Below are 26,798 nucleotides of genomic sequence, written 5' to 3' on the forward strand. Positions count from 1 at the left end.
TAGAAAAGTTATATAAAGTAAAAAGAATCTTTTGCTAACCAGAATAGTATATTGTTATATAATGTAATATAAATGGTGTGTTTTCATGTTTATGTCCTAAAATCTCCTTTGAGATCTCTTTCCCATAATCGTAATACTAAACAGTTGGCCAGGCACAGTGGCTCACACCTGTAATCTCAGCACTTTGGGAGGCTGAGGCAGGCAGATCACCTGAAGTCGGGAGTTTGAGACCAGCCTGGCCAACATGGTGAAACCCCATCTCTACTAAAAATAAAAATATTAGCTGGGCATGGTGGCAGACACCTATAATCCCAGCTACTCGGGAGGCTGAGGCAGGAGAATTGCCTGAGCCCAGGAGGCAGAGGTTGCAGTGAAACGAAATCACGCCATTGCACTCCAGCCTGGGCGACAGAGTGAGACTGTCTCAAAAAAGAAAATAATAATAATAATACTAAACAGTTATAACTGAGACATTCCCCCATTTAATGCCAGTGAAAGGATAGGCCTTTCTGTTTGTTCTTTTTACTCTGTAATCATCCTAGGAAAGGGGCATGTGGCAGCATAGTGTATCAAGTTAAAAGCTTGGCTTGTTGATTCAGACCACGGTTTCAAAGCTTAGCTCTTCTGCTTACTCTCTGCATGATCTTGGCCAAGATTACTTGAGTCAGTAATTCACCAACAGCTGATTTTGTCCCACCTAAAAGACATTTGACAATGTCTTTGACAAGAGATATGTTTGGTTGTCACAACTGGGGTGGGAGTTGCTGCTGGCATTTAGTTTGTGGAGGCAGCTAAAAATCCCACAATACACAGGACAGCCCTCACAACAGAGGATTATCTGGCCCAAAATGTGAACAGTGATGATATTGAGAAAGCCTATTTTAACCTTTCCAAACCTCCATTTCTACATCCAAGAATTGGGGTTAGTAACAGTACCTATTTAATCATTTTTGTGATGGTTAGATGAGATAATCCATGTAAAATGCCTAACCTAGTGCCTGACACATAAGTGTTCTGTTAATATAAAATTTAAAATCTTATTATCATCAGGAGTACTAATCTGGATATTTAGGCTGAATTAAAAGAATATGCTGCCTTCTACCCATAGCCACGCAGCCAGGAAAATCATTTGCATTTTTCCTTCATCTGATGAAAATGTGTAAAGAACAAAGAAAAGAGGAAAGGAATAGAAGCCCTTCTTGCTTAAGAGTCAAAGAAGATAACGAATCAATTAGGTTACCACTATACTTATTCTAAAATCTACAAAAATGGTGCTCAGCCCAACTTAGGTAAATAGCTTTCTTCATGTTGATGTCATTTTTTTCCCCTCTCTTTGCTTTCTTCTTTTTGTGCCATATTGTAAAGTTATAGCTCCTTGCCTCTCCACATCTTTTCAAGTTTCAGCTTTTTAAAATCTTTTCTGAGCCAGTCACAGTGGCTCATGCCTGTAATCTCAGCACTTTGGGAGGCCAAGCTGGGAGGATCACATGAGTCCAGTAGTTCGAGACCCGCCTGGGCAACATAGCAAGACCCTGTCTCTAAAAAAAATTCTTTTTTAAATTAGCCAAGTGTGGTGCCACATACCAATAGTCCCAGCTACTTGGGAGTCTGAGGTAGGAAGATACCTTGAGCCCAGAAGGCCAAGGCTACAGTGAGCAGTGATCATACCACTGTACTCCAGCCTGGGCCACAAAGTGAGACTCTGTTTCAAAAAAATATATAAATAAAATAATTTCTGGTTATCAAGGATTTGGGAGACATTATATTAATAGAAAGTGTTAGCCAGGACAAAGCATTGGTATATTTAAAAGAAAAAGTTGGCCAGATGTTGTGGCTCACGCCTTTAATCCCAACACTTTGAGAGGCTGAGACAGGAGGCTCACTTGAGGCCAGGAGTTTGAGAACAGCCTGAGCAACATAGCAAGACTACCAAAAAAATAATCAGCTGAGTGTGGTGATGCATACCTGTAGTCCCAGCTACTCAGGAGGTTCAGGTGGGAAAATCACTTAAGCCCAGAAGATCAAAGCTGCAGTGAGCTATAATTGTGCCACTACTGCACTCCAGCCTGGGCAACAGAGTGAGATCCGATCTCTAAAACAAACAAAAAAAGGAAAATAAAAACCATGCCACCATTACAGACTATTCTGATAGTAACCAAATGAGCTACTGAAATGTTTGCTATGTTTTCAAATCTGTAATTTTCATTTGGTAATTTTATTAAGGTATACTGGAGTAAACTCCAAACCTCTAAACTTTACTTAGTAACCATAAGTTCATTCCTACTGTAGTGATATTAATAAATTAACTTTTATTTTTCAAGGCAAATGCAATAGGCCGAAGTGCTAAAACTGTTCGAGAATTTCTAGAAAAGAATTACACAGAAGATGCCATAGCAAGTGACAGTGAAGCTATCAAGTTAGCAATAAAAGCTTTGCTAGAAGTAAGTGATCTAATAAAGCATATTCAGGAAATCATGAATTTTTTTTCCTCATCCATTTTTGTTTATTAAACACAAAATTTGCTGAAATAATTCTAATAGTGTACTTGTTCTACATTAGGTTGTCCAGTCTGGTGGAAAAAACATTGAACTTGCTATAATAAGAAGAAATCAACCTTTGAAGGTAAGTCATTAACCAAAGAGGAAAAAGTATCTGTAGTATAAAGTATTTTGACAAAAGTTAAAAAGTTGTTGGCCTCTAGGCTTCCGATATAATGTTATCCTTCATTAATGTCACTCATTTCTGACCATCTACCGGTTTTTTGTTTGTTTGTTTTTTGTGTTTTTTTTTTTTTTAATAGAGACGGGATTTCACCACATTGCCCAGGCTGGCCTCTAACTCCTAGAATCAAGCGATCAGCCCGCCTTGGCCTCCAGTGCTGGGATTACAACTGTGAGCCACCGCAGTCGTCCTGTCTACTGATTTTTATGTATTTCCATTACTTTACATTTGAAAGTGCCTTGAGCGTCTTGTGAGACTTAAACTTTAATACGTAGCACGATAACCTTTCCATATTTCTTTGTGGCAAGTCTCATGTTATTATATGTATAACGTCTGTCAGCCATTATGGGTTAAAACTGCTGGACTACAAAATAAAATGTTCAGGATATTGTGATAGAGGACCCACTGGCTAAAGAGCATTTGAAATGTAGTTCACTATTGTACATTAGATAGAACCAACTGTACGACATAGTTTGCCAACTAGCTCTCTTTAGCTGAGATTGTAAAAAAGCACTCAAAATTTGGGAAACTGTATTAGAAATATACTTAAAGGATTGTTTTATACTCAAATATGGCAGTGTACGCCTGTAATCCCAGCTACTCGAGAGACTGAGGTGGGAGGATCACTTGAGGTCAGGAGTTCAAGACCAGCCTTGGCAAGGTAACAAGACCCCCATCTCTATGAAAAAAAAAAAATTAAAAATTAAATTAAAAAAAAAAAAGGATTGTTGCCAGACGCGGTGGCTCACACCTGTAATCCCAGCACTTTGGGAGGCTGAGGCGGATGGATCACTTGAGGTCAGGAGTTCAAGACTAGCCTGGCCAACATAGTGAAACCCCGTCTCTACTAAAAATAAAAAAAAAATAGCTGGGCGTGGTGGCAGACGCCTGTGATCCCAGCTGCTTGGGAGGCTGAGGCAGGAGAATCACTTCAACCCGGGAGGCGGAAGTCGCAGTGAGCTGAGATTATGCCAGTGATCTGGGCAACAGACCAAGACTCCATCTCAAAAAAAATTATTTTGAAGATTGTTTTACATATATCTTTTCTTTGGTTTTAAGGAAAATATTTCAAGTAGTGTTAAAATTAGTGCCATCTGCAGCAGTGGGGTTTTTTGTTTGTTTGTTTCTGTTTTTGTTTTTGTCATCATGGTTGCTTTGACATCAATTTCCTACCCTTTATTATTCAACTAACAGATGGGATATGAGAATAAGACAGCAGCAAAGTTTCAATAAATAAGAGAAATGGGGACAAGACAGTGGAGCTTGCCCCTGCAGAGCCCCACATAAATCACAGAGTGCTGAGCACAGAGTGTGGAAATGGGTATTATCCAGGTTTTTGTCACCCCTGCTGCTAAGAGCCCAGGGACAGATGCAGCAACACCACAGGGGCACAGAAACCACTGAGGCCAGAGTTTGCCTCTTCTGCTCCATAATATACCTATGCGTATACAAATAGACATAGACACACACACACACACACACACACACACACACACACAGAGTTATATGCATATTTTTGCTTTTGAGTGATAGAATGGTATGCTTACTGACAGCAGTGTTATACTGTCTTCCACGTGATACTTTAGGATAGGCTATGTAGGGAATAGAACACACGCTTTGGAGTTGGTAGACTAGGATTAAGTTCCAGCAGATACATTTGTTTAACAACATGACCTTGAGCAAATTGCTCTCATCTTCAGCTTTCAGTTTTCTTCCCTGTAAAATGAGTCTAACGATACCTTCATCAAAGGGCCGTTGTGATAAGTAAATGAAATGGTGTGAGGTGGTAGTATCCTTTTATAGTAAGTGCTCATTAAATGGTGTTTTACAGATTGCAGGTTTGTGGCAACCCTGTGTTGAGCAAGTCTGTCAATTCCATTTGTCCAACAGCATGTGCTTACTTTGTGTCTCTGTCACATTTTTGATAACTCTCAGAATATTTCAGACTTTTTCATTATTATGATTATATGTGTAATATAGTGACAATGTAATTATTATATAATGGTGATCTGTGATCAATGATCTTTGATATTACTGTGCTAATTGTTTTGGAGTGCCATGAACTGCATCCATATAAAACACTGAGTGAACTTAATCAATAAATGTTGCATGTGTTCTGACTGCTCCACTGACCAGCTATTTACCTGTGTCTCTCCCTCTCCTCAGGCCTCCTATTGCCTGAGGCATAACAATATTGAAAATAGGCCAATTAATAACCCGATAAGGGCCTCTAAGTGTTCAAGTGAAAGGAAGAGTCTCATGTCTGTCACATGAGTTTTAAATAAAAAAACTAGAATTGTTAAGCTTAGTGAGGAAGGCAGTCAAAAGCCAAGACAGGTGGAAAGCTAGGCCTCTTGTGCAAGTTATTCAAATTGTGAATGCAAAGGAAAAGTACTTAAGAAAATTAAAAGTACTTAAAGAAATTTAAAGTGCTACTGTAAGGGAACACGTGAATGATAAGAAACTGAAACAGCCAGGCCAGGCGTGGTGGCACGCACCTGGCCAACATGGCAAAACCTGTCTCTACTAAAAATACAAAATTTAGCCACGTGTGGTGGCACGCACCTGTAATCCCAGCTACTCGGCAGGCTGAGGCAGGAGAATCGCTTGAACCTAAGAGGCGGAGGTTGCAGTGAGCTGAGATGGCGCCACTGCACTCCAGCCTGGGCAACAGAGTGAGACGCCATCTAAAAAAAAAAAAAAACCAGTCTTGTTACTGATATGGAGGTTTTAGTGGCCTGGCTGAAAGATCAAACCAGCCACAACATTCCTCTAAACCAAAGCCTAATCCAGAGCAAAGTCCTAACTTTCTTCAATTCTGTGAAGGCTGAGAGGGGTGAGGAAGCTGAAGAAGAAAAGGTTGGAGCTAACAGAGGTTGGTTCATGAGGTTTAAGGAAAGAAGCCCCCTTCATAACATAAAGGTGCAAGGTGAAGCAGCAAGTACTGATGGAGAAGCTGCAGCAAGTTATCCAGAAGATCTAGCTAAGACATTTATCTTCAGTGAAGGTGGTTATACTAAACAACAGATTTTCAATGTAGATGAAACAGCTTTCTGCTGGAAGAAGATACCATCTAAAATTTTCATAGCTAGAGATAGGAGAAATCACCTCACTGCCTGGCTTCAAGAGACAGACTGTCTTGTTAGGGGATAATGCAGCTGGTAACTTTAAGTAGAAGCCAGTGCTCATTTACAATCAATGGATGACAGCACATCTATTTATAGCATAGTATACTGAATATTTTAAGCCCATTACTGAGACCTAACACTCAAAAAAAGAAGATTCCTTTCAAAATGTTACTGCTCATTCACAGTCCACCTAGTCACCCAGTAGCTCTGATGGACATGTACAAGGAAATTAATGTTTTCGTGCCTGCTAACACATCCTTTCTGCAGCACATGCATCAAGGCGTAATTTTGACTTTCAAGTCTTATTATTCAAGAAATATGGCCAGGCATAGTGGCTCACACCTATAATCTTGACACTTTGGGAGGCCAAGGCAGAAGAACTGCTAGAGGCTAGAGGTTTGAGATCAGCCTGGGCAACATAGTTAGACTGTGTCGCTACCAACATTGGCTAGGCACGGTAGCTCATGCCTGTAATCCCAGCACTTTGGGAGGCCAGAGGCAGGTGGATCACTTGAGATCAGGAGTTCAAGACCAGCCTGGCCAACATGGTGAAACCCCGTCTCTACCACAAATACAAAAATTAGCTGGGTGTGGTGGGGGGAATCTGTAATCCCAGCTACTCAGGAGGCTGAGGCAGGAGAATTGCTTGAACCCAGGAGGTGGAGGTTGCAATGAGCCAAGATCATGCTATTGCACTCCAGCCAGGGCAGCAGAGCGAGACTCTGTCTCAAAAAAAACAAACAAAAAGGCCGGGCGTGGTGGCTCATGCTCGTAATCCCAGCACTTTGGGAGGCCAAGGTGGGTGGATTGCTTGAGGTCAGGAGTTTAAGACCAGCCTGATCAATATGGTGAAACCCTGTCTCTACTAAAAATACAAAAATTAGCTGGGCGTGGTGGTGGGCACATGTAATCCCAGCTACTCAGGAGGCTAAGGCAGGAGAATCGCTTGAACCTGGGAGGCAGAGGTTGCCGTGAGCCAAGATCACACCATTGCACTCTAGCCTGGGTGACAGAGCAAGACTCCATCTAAAAAAAAAAAAAAAAATTAACAAACAAACAAAAATATCAACATTAACAGGAGTTTAGAATAAGTTGATTCCAACCCTTATGGATGACTTTCAGGAGTTCAAGACTTTAGTGGAGGAAGTCACTGCAGATGTGGTACAAATAGCAAGAGAACTAAAATTAGAAGTGGAGCCTGAATATGCAACTGAATTGCTGCAATCTCGTGATAAAACAGATGATGAGTTGCTTCTTAAAGATGAGAAAAGAATGTGGTTTCTTGGATGAAATCTACTCCTGATTATGATGCTGTAAACATTGTTGAAATAACAACAAAAAATTTAGAGTGTTACATAAATTCAGTTGATAAAGCAGTGACAAGGTTTGAGAGGATTGACTCCAGTTCTGAAAAGTTCAATTGTGAGTAAAATGCTATCAAACAGCATCTCATGCTATAGAGAAATCTTTTGTGAAAGGAAGAGTCTATCAATGTGGCAAACTTCATTGTTGTCTTATTTTAAGAAATTCCCACAGCCACTTCAACCTTCAGCAACCACTACCCTGATGAGTCAGCTCCATCATCAAGACAAGACCCCACCAGCAAAAAGATTACTACTTGCTGGAGGCTTACATGATTGTTAGCATTTTTTAGCAATAAAGTGTTTTCAAATTAAGATATGTTGATTTTTTTAGACATAATGCTATTGCACACTCAATAGACTACAGTATAGTGTAAACATAACTTTAATATGCACTGGGAAACCGAAACATTTATGTGACTCAATATTTGCCTTACTGCTGTGGTCCTGAACCAAATCCACAATTTTTCCAAGGTATGCCCGTATGTGTATTCATAAACAGAGAGAGAATATCAATGTGTAGTCCGTTTTAGTCATTTATTCTGGCTTAAAGCAGCTGTGTCTTTTTACCTTAGATGAAAAATTTAAAAAGAACGTAAAGAATGTTATGTAAAGCTTGTCATTTTCTACAACTATAAACAAAAAATTTACCTTTCACTGTAATCTTAGGCCACCAAAATATGAAGAGAAGTGAGTTTGTCAGTAGTAATATTAAGCACTCTTTCTCCTTCCTCTATTCCTTCTCACCTGGTTTTTGAAGATCTATTAGAAGTTGTTTTTGGCCGGGCGCGGTGGCTCATGCTTGCAATCTCAGCACTTTGGGAGGCCGAGGCGGGTGGATCACCTGAGGTCAGGAGTTCGAGACCAGCCTGACCAACATAGTGAAACCCCATCTCTACTAAAAATATAAAAAATTAGCCGGGCATGGTGGCATGTGCCTGTAATCCCAGCTACTCAGGAGGCTGAGGCAGGAGAATCGCTTGAACTCAGGAAGCAAAGGTTGCAGTGTGTCGAGATCGTGCCACTGCACTCCAGCATGGGCGATAGAGCAAGACTCTGTCTCAAAAAAAAAAAAAAAAAAAAAGTTGTTTTTGGCAGCCGGGCACAGTGGCTCATGCATGTAATCCCAGTACTTTGGGAGGCTAAGGCGGGTGGATCACCTGAGGTTAGGAGTTTGAGACCAGCCTAGCCATCATGGTAAAACCCTATCTCTACTAAAAATACAAAAAATTAGCCAGGGGTGGTGGCTGGCACCTGTAATTTCAGCTATTCAGGGGGCTGAGGCAGGAGAATCGCTTGAACCGGGAGACAGAGGTTACAGTGAGCCAAGATCATGCCATTGCACTCCAGCCTGGGCAACAAGAGCGAAACTCCATCTCAAAAAAAAAAAAAAAAAAAAAAAAAACAAGTTGTTTTTGGCAGACATTTGAAAATTGTTTCTACTGAAAACTGAAAATTCTCCTTGGAAAAAAATTAGTTCCTATTGACCTGAGGAGAAATTAAGCAGAGGTTAATGTGTTAGAACAAATGCTTTTGTCTATAAGTTAAAACAAAAAAACTCCAACTCATAGTGACTTAAAGAACAAGAAATCGTGTTTTCTCACAGATGAAAGTATAAACCTGCTCCAGACACAGTGTGTTTAACAACACAACGATATTCTCATGGATCTAGATTTTTCCTGTCCCTCCACTCCGCAACTTTGAATATTGGCTTCATCCTAAAGTTAGTTTGTTCTAGTAAGGTTGATTCCTCTCATGACCACCAGAGGCAATCAGAATGATTTATTTTCCTGTTAACCTTTTATAGGAGAGGGAGAACTTCCCTAACTTTGGAATGTAAGTCCTTCCCTTCAATCTGATTGGAAGACTGAAGACATCCTTAGAACAGTCTCCAGAAGATTCTGTTTGCTGGTTGGCTAATGTTAAGCACTGGTATAGAATGGATGTTTGGGGAATCAACCATAATGTATTCTCTAGAAAGTTTTTCAAATGTCTTCACAGTCTGAAATTGCTTAATTGAAAATTATTTTAAAATAGACTTGTGTCTGGTTTTAAACCAGTTTTGCCAAATTTCAATGTATATAGAAATAGTTTCAATTTTGTTTCTTTACAGAGTTTTAATTTGTGGATCTTGAATAACTTATTTGTTTTCATTTTTAATGGACTCCACATGAAAATATTATAAATCCTATTGCATTCTCAATTTTGATAAATCTTTGTGTGGGATACAGTTCAGTGAAGTGATCAAAAATGGAGCTCTGGATGGGCATGGTGGCTCATGCCTGTAATCCCAGCCCTTTGGGAGACTGAGTGGGTGGATCACGAGGTCAGGAGTTCAAGATCAGCCTGGCCAACATAGTGAAACCCCGTCTCTACTAAAAATACACACACACACAAAAATTAGCTGGGTGTGTTGGAGGGCACCTGTAGTCCCAGCTACTTGGGAGGCTGAGGCAGGAGAATCACTTGAACCTGGGAGGCAGAGGTTGCAGTGAGCTGAGATCACACCACTGCACTCTAGCCTGGGCAACACAGGCAGACTCTGTCTCAAAAAAACAAACAAACAAACAAACAAAAAAACGCAAAGTGAGGCTCTAGAGCTACCCTAGTTCAAATTCCAGCTCTACCATTTCCCAGTGTAAACAAATTACTTCTCTGTTTCTGTTTTCTTATCTGTGGATTAATAGCCTTTCCACATATGGTTATGATGAGTACTGTATTATTAAATTAGAAAAACACATAAGATATAAGAAATTTACTGAGTAGTGTAAACCTTTATTATTTGATGCCTCTACCCCTTATTCTTAAGCTGATTTTAGAGGTGGACCGGTTTTCTAGTTATTCTCTGACCTATCCTTGGCAATTCCAGTTGTATCTAAGTTACTAAGAAGTAAATAGTATTTACTAAATATGAAAAACATAAAATCTCTTAATTTTACAAATGTACTTCTTAAATCACTGACTATGTGCTGAAATTTTAACACTTTGACAGGAAATAGCTTGACTTAAGGTATATAAGTAGACTTCTACAACTTCAGTTTCTGGCATTATGCTGGATTAGATAATATAAAAACTCTTCTGCTGTAAAACATGAGGACAATTCTAGATGAAATATAACTAGTTTTTTAAAGACATAGCTGAGCTTCTGCAAGAACTAAAAGAAAATCCCCAGGGACCAAAAATGAAAACTACACTGAAAGCCAGAGGTAAACATTTGGATTAAACTGCCCTAGAGAAGGATACTTGTCTCCCTAGCCTAGGAAGTTAGATATAAACACCTACTTGGGGCCAGGAATCAGTAGAAAGGTAGAACTTAAAACATTTTCTCATTTAATGCCAGGATTCTTCCATGAAAGGATGGACCAGGCTGGGCACCGTGGTTCATGCCTGTAATCCCAGCACTTTGGGAGGCCAAGGCGGCCAGATCACCTGAGGTCAGCAGTTTGAGATTAGCCTGGCCAACGTGGTGAAAACCCATCTCTACTAAAAATACAAAAAATTAGCTGGGTGTGGTGGTGTGCACCTGTTGTCCCAGCTACTCAGGGGGCTGAGGCAGGAGAATCGCTTGAGCCTAGGGTGGCAGAGGTCGTAGTGAGCTGAGATCACGCCACTGCACTCCAGCCTGGGCGACAGAGCAAGAGTCTGCTTCAAAAAAAGTGAGGTCTGAGCAGTGGCTCACACCTGTAATACCAGCATTTGGGGAGACTGAGGCAGGAGGCTAAGTCCTTACTTATCAATAATAACATTGAATGTAAGTGGACTAAACTCTCCAATGAAAAGTTATAGAATGACTGAATGGATTTAAAAAAAAAAGACCCAATGATCTGTTGACTACGAAAAACATACTTCACCTATAAAGACAAACATAGACTGAAAAAAAGAGATGGAAAAAGATATTTCATGCCAATGGAAACCAAAAAAGAGCCAGAGTCACTATACTTATATCAGACAAAATAGATTTCAAGGCAAAAACTATAAGAAGAGACAAAAAAGGTCACTATATAATGATAAAGGGGTCAGCTCAGCAAGAAGATATAATATTCTTAAATATATATGCACCCAACACCGTAGAACCTAGATATATAAAGTAAACATTATTAGAGCTAAAAAAAAAACAGATAGATTCCAGTACAATAATAGCTAGAGTCTTCAACACCCAATTTTCAGCATTGGACAGATCTTCCAGACAGAAAATCAGCAAAGAAACATCAGACTTAAACTGCACTGTAGACCAAATGTATCTAATAGATATTTACAGAACATTTCATCCAACAGCTGCAGAATATGCATTATTCTCCTCAGCATATGGACCATTTTCAAGGATAGACCATATTTAGGTCACAAAATAAGCCTTAAAATATTCAAAAAATTGAAATAATATCAAGCATCATCTCTGACCACAGTGGAAAAAAAAACTAGAAATCAGTAACTAGAGGAATTTTGGAAACTATACGAATACATGGAAATTAAACAATATGCTCCTGAATGACCAGTGAGTCAATGAAGAAATTAAGAAGAAAATTGAAAATTTTCTTGAAACAAGTGATAATGAAAACCTAACATATCAAAACATATGGAATACAGTGAAAGCATTACAAAGAAGGAGGTTTATAGCTGTAAGTGCCCACATCAAAAAAGGACACCAAAAAACAAAAAAAAAATAGAAAGGTGTTCCATGTTCATGGATTGGAAGAATCAATGTTTTTAAAATGTCCATACTACCCAAAGTAATCTACAGATTCAATGCAATCCCTGCCAAAATACCAATGATATTCTTCACAGAAATATAAAAAAAATCATAAAATCTATATAAAAACCTCAAAAGACCCAGAAGAGCCAAAGCTGCCCTAAGCAAAAAGGACAAAACTGAAGGAATCATATTGCCTGACTTCAAATTATGCTACAGAGCTATGGTAACCAAAGCAGCATGGTTCTGGCATAAAGACAGACACATAGATTAATTAAACAAAATGGAGATCCCAGAAACAAATCCACATATATATAGTGAACTCATTTTCGACAGAGGTGCTAAGAACATACACTGGGAAAAAGTTTCTTCAATAAAGGATGCTGGGAAAACTGGATATCCATATGCAGAAGAATGAAACTAGACCCCTATCTCTCACCATATACAAAAAATCAAAAAAGAATGGATTAAAGACTTAAGCCTGTGACCTCAATCTATAAAACTACTACAAGAAAACATTGGAGAAAATCCCCAGGACATTGGTCTGCGCAAAAAATTCTTGAGTAGTACCCTACAAACACAGGCAACCAAAGCAAAAATGGACAAATAGGATCACATCAAGTTAAAGAACTTCTGCACAGCAAAGGAAACAATCAACAAAGTGAGGTGACAGCCCACAGAATGGGAGAAAATATTTGCGAATTTACCCTTCTGACAAGGGTTTAATAACCAGAATGTATAAGGAGCTCAAACAACTCTATAAGAGAAAAAACAATAATCTGATCAAAAAATGGGTGAAGGATTTGAATTTGTATGTCTTCTTTTCTCAAAAGAAGACATACAAATGGCAAACAGGCATATAAAAAGGTGCTTGGGCTGAGCTCTTGCTTGTAATCCCAGCACTTTGGGAGGCCAAGGCAGGAGGATCGCTTGAGCCTAGGAGTTTCAGACCAGCCTGGACAACACAGTGAGACCTTGTCTCTACAAATATAATAATTTAAAAATTAGCCTGATGTAGTGGTGTGCTCCTGTGGTCCCAGCTACTTGGGAAGCTGAGGTGGGAGGATCACTTGAACCTGGGAGGTCAAGGCTGCAGTGAGCCATGATTGTGCCACTGTACTCCATCCTGGGCAACAGAGCAAGACCCCATCTCCAAAAAAAAAAGGTGATCAACATCATTGATCATCAGAGAAATGCAAATCAAAACACAATAAAATATCATCTCACCCCAGTTAAAATGGCTTATATCTAATAGACAAGCTACAGCAAATGCTGGTGAGGATATGGAGAAAAGGGAACCCTCATACACTGTTGGTGGGAATGTAAATTAGTACAACCACCATGAAGAATAGTTTGGAGATTCCTCAAAAAACATAAAATAAAAGTACATATGGTCCAGCAATCCCACTACTGGGTGTATACCCAAAAGAAAGGAAATCAGTATATTGAAGAAATAGCTGCACTCCCATGTTAATTGCAGAACTGTTCACAATAGCCAAGATTTGGAATCAACCTTAGGGTCCATCAACAGATGAATGTATGAAGACAATGTGATACTTACACACAATGAAGTACTGTTCTGCCCCCCCAAAAATAATGAGATACTGTCATTTGTAATAACATGGATGGAACTGGAGATCATTATGTTAAATAAGGCAGGCATGGAAAGACAGACATTGCATGTTTTTACTCATTTGTGGAATCTAAAAATCAAAACAATTGAACTCATGGAGATACAGAGTAGAAGGATGGTTACTAGAGGCTGGGAAGGGTAGTGGGGGGCAGGGGCAGGTGGGGATGGTTAATAGGTACAAAAAAATAGAATTTATAAGACCTAGTATTTGATAGCACAACAGGGTAACTATAGTCAATAACAATTTAATTGTACATTTTAAGATAACTAAAAGAGTATAATTGGATTGTTTGTAACACAAAGGATAAATGCTTGAGGGGATGGATACCCCATTCTCCATGATGTGGTTATTATGCATCACATGCCTGTATCAAAATATCTCATGTACCCCATAATATATATACCTACTATGTACTCATAAAAATTAAAAATAATTTTTTGAAAAGGCTTCTTGAGGCTGGGCGCAGTGGCTCATGCCTGTAATCCCAGCATTTTGGGAGGCCGAGACAGGCAAATCGATTGAGCCCAGGAGTTTGAGACCAGCCTGGGCAACATGGCGAAACCCTGTCTCTACAAAAAATACAAAAGTTAGCTGGGCACGGTGGTTCACACCTGTAGCCCCAGCTACTCCGGTTGCTGAGGCGGTAGGATGGCTTGAGCCCAGGAGGCAGAGGTTGCAGTGAGCTGTGATCATGCCGCAGTGCTTCAGCTCTAGGCAGCAGAGCAAGACCCGGTCTCAAAAAGGAAAAAGAAAGTGAAAGACACTTTTTCAAAGGAGGAAATTATTTCTTCCCCAAGTAATACCACATCACTTTATTCAGGTTTGTATTGTGATGATCTATTTATATGCCAGTTTTTTTCCACTAAACTGTGGACTCCTTAATAGCAGGTAAGAATTATATTCTTCCACTTTCAGAGCCCATGGAACTCCTAGTAATTGCTTGATGGGTAAATTCATTTCATAAAACGTTCAAATAATATATTTTATATAGATTATTGACAAATACAGATTTTGTGACACACATCTTTATAGGTGAAATGGAAAGAGTTCTGGAGTTGAAATAAGAATCAGAGACCTAATCTTTAATCCTTCTTTAATCTTTGGCCAAATATAATTTAGCTTTGTGAATCTACGTTTTCTTATATGTAAATTCTAGTGATGGACTAATAGCTAAAATCCTTTACATCTCTAATATCTTTGAAAATTTGCCTTTCCATAAAGTTGATCATTCATTTATCAATTTAATAGATACCTCTTTTCAGTATTAAGATCATTACATTTAGATTTTTGTATATAAATGTATTAACTTCACTGAAGTTAATAATTGCTGTCTTGGCCAGGCACGGTGGCTCAGGCCTGTAATCCCAGCACTTTGGGAGGCTGAGGCGGGCAGATCACTTGAGGTCAGGAGTTCAAGACCAGCCTGGCCAACATGGCAAAACCCTGTCTGTACTGAAAATGCAAATCTCTCTACTAAAAATAACAAAAATCAGTCAGGCATGGTAGCACACACCTGTAGTCCCAGCTACTGAGGAGACTGAGGTGGGAGAATCGCTTGAACCCGGCAGGCAGAGGTTGCAATCACATCACTGCAGTCCAGCCTGGGCGACAGGGTGAGACCCTGTCTGAAAAAAAAAGAAAAAGAAAATGGCAGCCTGGTCTCGAACCCCTGACCTCAACTGATCCACCCACCTCGGCCTCCCAAAGTGCTGGGATTACAGGCCTGAGTCACCAGGTTTGGCCAATAATTGCTGTCTTATAGCCGCAAGCATGTAACCTTGGATCTACTTGTGAACAGTACAACAGAAAATCAAACTACACTGCAAATTCTTAGAAAAATAAAACCTTTTTTGCTTTCTACTTAGACATAAAGTAGCATAAATTATCTTTTCCCATTTCATTTCGCTATTCTATAAACTGATCAAATTATTAAACCCTATCAGAGAATCACACAGTCGGGTGCAGTTGGGAGAGTTAAATAATGAGTCTTTGTTCATGAATAAAATTAAGTCTCGCATTAAAATGTTTTTGGGGTTATATGCACATATAGGATATATAACGCAATATCACCTTTTGTCCTGCTTTCTTTTTTAGCACAGTGATAGTAGAAATGTCAGAGATCTGGTTTTGCCCATAATTGTTATTGCTCTTAAACCTCTTGAAATGCTTCATTGTATATTTGAAGTTACAAAATATAAAGTTATACATAGAAAGTATAAATTTATTAAATATTGGAATTCTTCATATTGTAAATATTTAGATATTATTCGTATAACTGACATTTGATCTTTAAATTTTTTTCTCTTTTCAGATGTTTAGTGCAAAAGAAGTTGAATTATATGTAACTGAAATAGAAAAAGAAAAGGAAGAAGCAGAGAAGAAAAAATCAAAGAAATCTGTCTAATTCTTAGGATGACCACTGGGAGGTCTTAATGTTTTGTTTTATTGTACTGTCTGAGGTTGTTTAGTGAAATTTTAGAGGAAAACAGTTATTTTGCAGCATTACATGCAGTACTTGTGTGATGTTTTGAGAATGCCAGATCTGTGGCTGTCTTCATTCTATTACATAGTCAAACATAGGTTTATGTGAAGATTTTCTTTGAAAGGGGATTTCAGTAATTGTTGAGAGCAGTCATAATTCCACATAAGCTTGAGACTCTATAATTTGTCCAGTGTCTTACTTACCTTCATATATGCAAATATAATTTTAAAAAATTTTTTTAATTAAAAAATTTAATAATTTGGTGATGTTTGAATATTGACTGTCAGTTAAGGACATAGCTATTCCAAATAAACTAAATATAATATTGAGCTGCATTTCTCAAAGAATGACAAAAGCATCCTTATACTGATGAGTTCTTAAAATTTTGTCAGAGCCTTCTTCATTTTACAATATTTCGTTATTTTTATTTTACCTTTTTCATTTTACAAGTTGCAATATATTGTTTCGTTCATGGAACAAATATAGGCTGAATTCAAACATGCAATTAAAGCATGGGAAGAGCTTCTAAGGGCATCTTAACAGGATGCTACATGAAAATAAGGAAAGAAATTAATACATATCACTTTTAGTTTAGATTTTTATTTTATCTCAAGTATGTCCAGTGTGTTCGGTTTGTTACATATTCCATGAAATATCTGAGTGTGTATTTTATGATTGGTATTATGGAAGGCTTATTGGGGGAACAAGAAAAATATAAAAAGTGATCTCTGCCCACGGAAAAGATTTAATCCAAATGGTCCACAAGAGGAATGTGCTTAATTCCTACAGTGAGTTTATATTTTTGAAAATAAAAGCTAGTAAATATTCTTTCTGTTGTTTTAATTAATTGTTTATTTATTTCAGAGATGAGGTCTCACTATGTTGCCCAGGCTGGTCTCAAACTCCTGGCTTCAAGCAATCCTCCCACCTCCACCACCCAAAGTGCTGGGATTACAGGCTGAGCCACTGCACCTGGTCTTAATGTTCTTTTTTGAAAACGAGGGGAGAGGTTAAGTTTTTGCAGAGGAATGAAAATAGGAGGGGAAGGCCAGGTGTGGTGGCTCATGCCTGTAATCCCAGCACTTTGGGAGGCTGAGGTGGGCGGACCACTTGAGGCCAGGAGTTCGGAACCAGCCTGGCCAACATGGCGAAACCCCGAGTGGGGTGGGGTTGGTTTTGGGATGAAACTGTTCCACCTCAGATCATCAGGCATTCGATTCTCGTAAGGAGCCCGCAATCCCTTGCATGTGCAGTTCACAGCAGGGTTCACACTCCGATGAGAATCTTTTTTTTTTTTTTTTTGAGACGAGTCTCACTCTGTCACCCAGGCTGGAGTGCAGTGGCGCAATCTCGCTCCCTGCAACCTCCGCCTCTCAGGTTCAAGTGATTCTCCTGCCTCAGCCTCTCAAGCAGCTGGAACTACAGGCATGTGCTATCACGACCAGCTAATTTTTGTATTTTTAGTAGAGTCGGGGTTTCGCCATGTTGGCCAGGCTGGTCTTGAACTCCTGGCCTCAGGTGACCACCCGCCTCGGCCTCCCAAAGTGCTGGGATTACAGGCGTGAGCCACCGTGCCCGGCCTCCTGTGAGAATTGTTACTGCCACCACTGATCTCACAGGTGACGGAGCTCATGTGGTAATGCTTGCTCCCCCCACCCCCCTACTCACCTCCTCCTGTGCAGCCGGGTTCCTAACAGGCCACAAGCCGGTACTGATCCACGGCCCTGGGGTTGGGGACCCCCGATCTAAGGGATATGGTTGTAATTCCATCCCTTATTTTTTTACTTGACAAGTACTCATACAATACCACAGTCACTGCATGCCAGACACTGTTTAGATTTCTTGCAAATATTAACATTTATCTTAACAACTCTGAGACAAGTTTTATAATGTATGCCCATGGTGCTGATGCTTATAGTGCTTTGCCACCACAAGTGTCCATCAGAATGGAAACATTTCTCATTGCTCACCAATCTCTCCCTCACAAGGATGTATCATGAGAGGCAAGAGGTTTTTTTGAATCTGACTAGCTTTATTACTCCTGTGACTCAGTTCTTCTTAGTTATCAGAGTCTAATTGGTTTTAGCTCAACTGATTTATTCTACTTTGGAAATCATAGCATTATTTTGGTCAGGTTTCACTGATCCATACAAAATGATTTTCTATTTAATGTGAAGTTCTTTTGTTTGTTTGGTTTTTTGTTTGTTTGTTTTTAGATGAGGCCTCTGTCACCCAGGCTGGAGTAGTGATGCCACCTTGGCTCACTGCAACTTCTGCCTCCCAGGTTCAAGCAATCCTCCCACCTCAGGCTCCTGAGTAGCTGGGACTACAGCTGCTCGCCACCACACCCTGTTAATTTTTTGTACTTTTTAGCAGAGACAGGGTTTTACCATGTTGCGCAGGCTGGACTCGAACTCCTGAAGTCAAGAGATACACCCAACTCGGCCTCCCAAAGTGCTGGGATTACAGGCATGAGCCACTGTGACCAGCCCTAATGTGAAGTTTGAACCAAAAAAAATTCAAACGTTATTGCTATTTAAAATGTTACTTTGGCTGAGCGTGGTGGCTCACGCCTATAATCCCAGCATTTTGGGAGGCCAAGGCGGGTGGATCACCTGATGTCAGGAGTTCACAACCAGCCTGACAAACATGGTGAAACCCTGTCTCTACTAAAAATACAAAAAAAAAAAAAAAAAAAAATTAGCCTTGGCCGGGTGCAGTGGCTCACGCCTATAATCCCAGAACTTTGGGAGGTCGAGGTGGGTGGATCACCTGAGGTCAGGAGTTCGAGACCAGCCTGACCAACATGGAGAAACCCCTTCTCTACTGTCTCTACTAAAAATACAAAATTAGCTGGGCGTAGTGGCACAAGCCTGTAATCCCAGCTACTAGGGAGGGTGAGGCAGGAGAATCGCTTGAACCTGGGAGGCGGAGGTTGCAGTGAGCCGAGATCATGCCATTGCACTCCAGCCTGGGTAACAAGAGTGAAACTCCGTCTCAAAAAAAAAAAAAAAAAAAAGCCAGACCTGGTGGCGCACGCCTGTAATCCCAGCTACTCAGGAGGCTGAGGCAGGAGAATCGCTTGAACCCAGGAGGCAGAGGTGGCAGTGAGCTGAGATTGCACCACTGCACTACAGTCTGGGCAACGAGAGAAACTCCATCTCAAAAAAAAAAAAAAAAAAAGTTACTTTTACTGGCCAGGCAAAGTGGCTCATGCCTATAATCCCAGCACTTTGAGAGGCCGAGGTAGGTGGATCGCTTGAGGTCAGGAGTTCAAGACCAGCCTGACCAACATGGCGAAACCTCATCTCTACTAAAAATACAAAAAAATCAGCCAGGCATGGTGGTGCATGCCTGTAGTCCCAGCTACTCAGGAAGCTGAGGCAGGAGAATTGCTTGAACACAGGAGGCGGAGGTTGCAATGAACCGAGATTGAGCCACTGCACTACAGCCTGGGTGATAAAGTGAGACTCTGTCTCAAAAAAATAAAATAAAATAATACAGGGTGCGGTGGCTCACACCTGTAATCCAGCACTTTGGGAGACTGAGACGGGTGGATCATCTGAGGTCAGCAGTTCAAGACCAGCCTGGCCAACATGGCGAAACCCCATCTCTACTAAAAATTCAAAAAATTAGCTGGGCACGGTGGCGGGTGCCTGTAATCCCGGCTACTCGGGAGGCTGAGGCAGGATAATTGCTTGAACCCGGGAGGCAGAGGTTGCAGTGAGCCAAGATTGTGCCACTGCACTCCAGCCTGGGTGACAGAGTGAGACTCTGTCTCAAAAATAAATTAATTAATTAAATGAAATGTTACTTTTATTTTATTGAGAGAAAAAAACCCCAATATTCAAGTGCTTTATGTTTTTTCTCTCTCATGTCTCCACAGTGAGATGATCACAAATACTTGATTTTAGGAATTACCTAAACAACTTATCTTTCCAGCATTAGATTATGATTAAGTAGGTAGACAGAAAAATCTGTCACTATAGGGATGGAAATGCTGGATAACATCTAACAAATATGCTTTTAAATACATAGGTAAGGCCAGGTGCAGTGGCTCACACCTGTAATCCCAGCACTTTGGGAGGCCAAGGCAAGAGGATTGCTTGAGGCCAGCAGTTTGAGACCAGCCTGGGCAACATGGTGAGACTCCCATCTGCACAAAAAAATTAAAAATTAGCTGGGTGTGGTGGTGCACATCTGTAGCTCCAGCTACTTGGGAGGCTGAGACAGGAGGATCACTTGAGCCCAGGAAGTGGCTGCAGTGAGCCATGATCCTGCCACTATACTCCAGTTCTGGGCAACAGAGTGAGACCCTGTCTCAAAAAAATTGTAAATACATACAGATGTACATACATATATATGTACATAGGTAAACTCACAAGAAGGGATGGGAAATCAGGGACTGAAAACAGAAAGATATGAAAATCAGAGAAGCAGTTGAGCAGATGCTGGTGCTGCTGTGTATACGGTTGTGTTGGCACAGGGAATAAGCATAATAGAGACTAGAAACACCCAGACGCTTACTGGATACTTGGTTTATGGCAGTTAGCATTGCATCAGTGGGCAAAGGATAAGCTCTTCAATACACAATGATAGGACAACTGGTTATTCATTTGAAAAGAAAGAAAATTGAACCTCTGGCCAGGTGCAGTGGCTCATGCCTATAATCCCAGCACTTTAGGAGGCGTAGGCGGGCGGATCACCTGAGATCAGGAGTTTGAGACCAGCCTGACCAACATGGCAAAACCCCATCTCTACTAAAACTACAAAAATTAGCTGGGCTTGGTGGCAGGTGCTTGTAATCCAGCTACTCAGAAGGCTGAGGCAGGGGAATCGCTTGAACTTGGGAGGCGGAGGTTGCAGTGAGCTGAGATGGCGCCATTGCACTCCAGCCTGGGCGACAGAGTGAGACTCTGTCTCAAAAAAAAAAAAAAAAGAAAGAAAGAAAGAAAGAAAAGGGCCGGGCGCGATGGCTGATGCATGTAATCCTAGCACTTTGGGAGGCCGAGGCGGGCGGATCATGAGGTCAGGAGATCGAGACCATCCTGGCTAACGCGGTGAAACCCCGTCTCTACTAAAAATACAAAAAATTTAGCTGGGCGTGGTGGTGGGCGCCTGTAGTCCCAGGTATTTGGGGGGCTGGGGCAGGAGAATGGCGTGAACCCTGGAGGTGGAGCTTGCAGTGAGCCTAGACCGCGCCACTGCACTCCAGCCTGGGCTACAGAGCGAGACTCCCTCTCAAAAAAAAAAAAAAAAATTTAACCTGTACTTAATACTATTTTAAAAAATCAATTTCAGGTAGATTAAAGACCTAAATATAAAAAATTAAACTTTAAAACTTTAGAAGACAATATAGAAAAATATCTTTACGATCCTAGAGGTAAGGACAGATTGTCTAGACAAGATGAAAAGCGTCAATACTTAAGGAAAAGATTGATAATTTAACTACCTGAAAATTAATGTAAATTTTTCTACATCAAAAGAGACCATAACACAAGTGAAAAGACAGGCTACAAATAGGAGATGTTTGTAATACATATAAATGATAAAAGATGTGTGTCTGGAATTTATAAAGAGCTGTTGATTGAAAGAAATACACCATACAACAGAAAAATGAATCATGCATGTAAACAGTTCACCTCTAACAGTTCAAACATTATTCCTATTTAAAATGCTACTTTTATTTATTTTACTGAGAGAAAAATCCCCAATACTCAAGTACTTTATGTTTTTTCTCTCTCATATCCCCAAGGTGAGATGATCACAAATATTGGGTTTTAGGAATTATCTTAACAACTCATCTTTCCAGCATTAGATTATGGTTAAGTAGGTAGAAAAAACTTTCACTACAGGTATAGAAATGCTGGATAAGATCTAACAAATATCCTTTTAAATGCATAGGTAAGGCCAGGTGCAGTGGCTCACACCTGTAATCCCAGCATGTTTGGAGGCCAAGGCAGGAGAAGAAAAAACCTAAATGATTTTCTCTTATAAGGATCCTATTAAATATTAAATGTTGTTCTACCAGACTAATAAAGGAAATGTATATTTATACCTAAGATGAGATACTCTTTTACAGCCATCAGACTGACAAAAATTAAAATGACTGTATAAAGTATTTGTGAGCATGTGGAGCCAAAAGAACTCTTATCTACTGCTGTTAGAATTGTAGACTAGACAACTGCTTTGGGCAGCATATGAGTGATACCTAGCAAAGTCAAAGAGGTATGTGCCTTTTAGCTGGCAATCCAGCTCCCAGATATGTAAGCCTACAGAAATTTGCAAACTATCTCACACAACAGCACAACAAGTTAATACAAAAGACTCTTTGTGATCCCCAAATATATGGGAATTTTCTCATCACCAGCAACCAAGCAATCAATTCTGCAGCAAACATCAGTTAGGCATCCTGCAATTCCATTCCTACACTATCTACCTGGAAACAATGTCAGATCCCACAGGTTGAGGGCTCAATTCCCAAGACTGCCCCCCACCCCATTCAGATACCAGTTGCAAGTCCAGGCCTCCATAACTTCTGACCAACCCGTCGTTTGTGGTTCCTGCAGCCCTCTCTTTGGGTTCCATTAATTTGCTAGAGTGGCTCACAGAACTCAGGGAAACATTTCCTTACATTTGCCGATTTTTTACTAAGTATATTTTAAGTATATGTAAGTATATTTTAAAGGATAAATAACCAGATGAAGAGATACATAAGATGAGGGCTAGGTACAGTGACTCACAGCTGTAATCCCAGCACTTTGGGAGGCTGAGGCAGGCAGATCACTTGAAGTCAGGAGTTGGTGACCAGCCTGGGCAACACAGGGAAACCCCCGTCTCTACTGAAAATACAAAAAATTAACTGGGTGTGGTAGCACACACTTGTAATCCCAGCTACTGAGGATGCTGAGGCACAACAATCGCTTGAACCCAGGAGGCCGAGGCTGCAGTAAGCTGAGATCACACCACTGCACTCCAGCCTAGGCGACAGAGCAAAACTGTCTCAAAAAAAAAAAAAGGTCGGGTGCAGGGGCTCACTCCTGTAATCCCAACACTTTGGGAGGCTGAGGCTGGTGGATTACCTGAGGTCAGGAGTTTGAGACCAGCCTGACCAACATGATGCAACCATGTCTCTACTAAGAATACAAAAATTAGCTGGGCGTGGTGGCGGGCACCTGTAATCTCAGCTACTCGGGAGGCTGAGGCAGAAGAATCGCTTGAACCCGGCAGTGACCCGAGATCGCGCCATTGATTGCACTTCCTCTGGGTGACAAAGCAGGACTCCATCTCAAAAAAAAAAAAAAAAATGAGAGATACATAGGATGAGGTCTGGGGGAAGGGGCGTGTACCGTCTAGGAACCTCCATGTGTTCAGCTACCCAGAAGCTCTCCAAACCCAGTTAATTTGGGTTTTTATGGAGGCTTCATTACATAGGCATGATTGATTAAACGATTGGCCATTGGTGATCAATTTAATCTTCAGCCCCCTCCCCTTCCTGGAGGTCATGTGGTAGATCAGAAAGTCCCAATCCTCTAATCCTGCCTAGGTCTTTCTGGTGACCAGTTCCCATCCTGAAGCTGCCTAAGAGCTGCTAGCCATCAGTTAATCATTAGCATACAAAAAGATATCGCTGTGGAGGTTCCAAAGATTTTAGGAGTTGTACCCCAGAAAGGGAGATGAAGACCAAATATTTGACAATGAAACAGGAGGCATTCAGACACATAGCACCTACTTTAGAGGCTGAGGTGGGAGGATCACTTGAGCCCAAGAGATGAAGGCTGCAGTGAGCCAAGATCTCATTACTACACTGCAGCCCGGGTGACAGAATGAGACCTCTGTCTCAAAAATGAAAATAAAAAAATCCCAATATAGTTTTGCTTTTCATTTTTCTTACTATAGGTGATGCTGAGCATCTTTATGTTTGTGTGAAAGCCTTTGAATTCTCCTTCTGTTAGTGATTGATATCCTTTGTTTAACTTTCCTGTGAGTTTTTGTTCTTTTTTCTTATTGATTTGTAAGAGCTTCTTTTTTCTTTTCTTTTTTTAAAAATCCATTTCTTTGTAAGAGCTTTTTATTTATTTGGGAAATTACCCTTTTGCCTATGTATTAAGGTAATGCTAGCTACTGTAATAGATTAACCTACACAATGGAAGTTTATTTCTCAATATGAAATCCTATTGCTGGTAGAGAGAAATCCTCTAAGCCAAAATCTAGGAAATGCTCCCCTTCCATTTTGTGGCTCTGCCATTTTCTTTTCTTTTCTTTTCTTTTTTTTGAGATGGAGTCTTGCTCTGTTGCCCAGGCTGGAGTGCAGTGGCACAATCTCGGCTCACTGCAACCCCCACCTCCCGGGTTCAAGCAATTCTCCTGCCTCAGCCTCCTGAATAGCTGGTACTACAGGCGCCCGCCACCATGCCTGGCTAATTTTTTGTATTTTTAGTAGAGACACGGTTTCACTGTATTAGCCAGGATGATCTCGATCTCCTGACCTCGTGATCTGCCTGCCTCGGCCTCCCAAAGTGCTGGGATTACAAGCATAAGCCATCGCGCTTGGCTGTGGCTCTGCCATTTTCAAACATTCATGAGATTTCTGTGTCTATCTGCATTAAGCCACCAGATAGGAAAAGAGTTTGGAGGATCAATTGTGACTTAAAACAAACAAACAAACAACAACAACAACAAAAAACAGTCAGTTAAAGAGAGAACGGAACTTCCTCAACATCATAAAGGACATTTTTGGCAAGCCCAAAACTAACATCATACTCAATGGTGAAAAACTAAAAACTTTTCCTATAAAATAAAGGATGCCTGCTTTTGCCACTTTTATTCGTCATAGTATATGATGAATAGTATAGTAAATTCTATCCAAAGTAATTAGGCAAGAAAAGAAATAAAAGACATCCCAATTGGAAAGTAGGAAGTAAAATTATTTACAGATGATATTTGTTTATTAATTCTAGTACTAATAGACAAATTCAGCAAAGTGACAGGATACAAAATCAACATGCAAAAATTCGTTGCATTTCTATACATTAATGATGAGCAATCCAAAAAGGAAATTAAGAAAGCAATTCATACTTGGGAGGCTGAGGCAGGAGAATCACTTGAACCTGGGAGGCAGAGATTGCAGTGAGCCTAGATTGTGCCACTGCACTCCAGCCTGGGTGACAGAGAGATTCTGTCAAAAAAAAAAAAAAAAAAAAAAAGCAATTCCATTTATAATAGCATAAAAAAATACTTAGGAATAAACTTAACCAAGGAAGCAAAAGACTTACCCACTGAAAAATACAAAACATTGCTGAAAGAAATTAAAGTAACCACAAATAAATAGAAAGATGAAGGGGTGGGTTGCCCCCCCACACCTGTGGGTGTTTCTCGTTAGGTGGAACGAGAGACTTGGAAAAGAAAAAGACACAGAGACAAAGTATAGAGAAAGAAATAAGGGGGCCCAGGGGACCAGCGTTCAGCATATGGAGGATCCCACCAGCCTCTGAGTTCCCTTAGTATTTATTGATCATTTGTGGGTGTTTCTCTGAGAGGGGTATGTGTCAGGGTCACAAGACAATAGTGGGGAGAGGGTCAGCAGACAAACACGTGAACAGAGGTCTTTGCATCATAGACAAGGTAAAGAATCAAGTGCTGTGCTTTTAGATATGCATACACATAAACATCTCAACGCTTTACAAAGCAGTATTGCTGCCCGCATGTCCCACCTCCAGCCCTAAGGCGGTTTTTCCCTATCTCAGTAGATGGAACGTACAATCGGGTTTTATACCGAGACATTCCATTGCCCAGGGACAGGCAGGAGACAGATGCCTTCCTCTTGTCTCAGCTGCAAGAGGCATGCCTTCCTCTTACACTAATCCTCCTCAGCACAGACCCTTTATGGGTGTCGGGCTGGGGGACGGTCAGGTCTTTCCCTTCCCACGAGGCCATATTTCAGACTATCACATGGGGAGAAACCTTGGACAATACCTGGCTTTCCTAGGCAGAGGTCCCTGCAGCCTTCCACAGTTTTTGTGTCCCTGGGTACTTGAGATTAGGGAGCGGTGATGACTCTTAAGGAGCATGCTGCCTTCAAGCATCAGTTTAACAAAGCACATCTTGCACCGCCCTTAATCCATTTAACCCTGAGTTTGACGCAGCACATATTTCAGAGAGCACGGGGTTGGGGGTAAGTTCATAGATTAACAGAATCTCAAGGCAGAAGAATTTTTCTTAGTACAGAACAAAATGGAGTCTCCTATGTCTACTTCTTTCTACACAGACACAGTAACAATCTGATCTCTCTTGCTTTTCCCCACAGAAAGACATTCTGTGTTCATAGGTATTGAATCTGTAGATTGAATCTGTAGATTCAATACCACCCCTATCAAAATCCCAGTGATGTTTTTGCAAAAATCAAAAAATCCATTCTAATCTGAAAATTAAGAAAAAGTGCTGGCCTAGCGTGATGACTCATGCCTGTGATTCCAGCACTTTGGGAGGCCAAAGCAGGCAAATTGCTGAGCCTAGGAGTTTGAGACCAGCCTGGGGAACATGGCAAAACCCTGTCTCTACAAAAAACACAAAAATTAGCTGGGTGTGGTGAAGTGCACCTGTAGTCCCAGCTACTTGAGAAGCTGAGGTGGGAGGATGAGGTGGGGGAATCACTTGAGCCTGGGGAGGTTGAGGCTGCAGTGAGTTGTGATTGCACCACTGCATTCCAGCCTGGGCAACAGAGTGAGACCCTGTCTCAAATAAAAATTAAAAACAAATTTAGTGGCTGGGCATGTGACTCATGCC

The 26,798-nt window shown here is 40.7% G+C and overlaps 1 protein-coding gene and 1 long non-coding RNA gene across 5 annotated transcripts in view; one reads left to right on the top strand and one right to left on the bottom strand.

Annotated features, from left to right (window-relative positions):
* The window catches only part of PSMA8 (proteasome 20S subunit alpha 8), a 55,966-nt gene extending 39,125 nt beyond the window's left edge, over nt 1–16,841 (top strand). For 2 of the 4 annotated variants that reach the window (XM_016933479.3, XM_523894.6), the window contains exons 5-7: nt 2,322–2,441; nt 2,560–2,622; nt 15,843–16,841. In XM_016933479.3, coding sequence (XP_016788968.1) covers nt 2,322–2,441; nt 2,560–2,622; nt 15,843–15,935 — 276 coding nt within the window. In that variant the 3' untranslated portion in view covers nt 15,936–16,841. Of the gene's footprint in view, nt 1–2,321; nt 2,442–2,559; nt 2,623–2,800; nt 4,809–15,842 lie in introns of those variants that run through there. The other 2 variants (XM_054671697.2, XM_054671698.2) reach the window with 1 other exon arrangement.
* Nucleotides 1–26,095, bottom strand: LOC134808589 (uncharacterized). Its single transcript, XR_010151875.1, has 4 exons — nt 25,989–26,095; nt 7,958–8,698; nt 5,287–5,408; nt 1–2,092 (listed from the first exon to the last, which is right to left on the bottom strand). It is a non-coding gene; the product is annotated as an uncharacterized LOC134808589 (long non-coding RNA).
* Nucleotides 26,096–26,798: the final 703 nt, after the last annotated feature.

This window comes from Pan troglodytes, chromosome 17 (genome assembly GCF_028858775.2).
Source record: "Pan troglodytes isolate AG18354 chromosome 17, NHGRI_mPanTro3-v2.0_pri, whole genome shotgun sequence".
NCBI lineage: Eukaryota > Metazoa > Chordata > Mammalia > Primates > Hominidae > Pan > Pan troglodytes.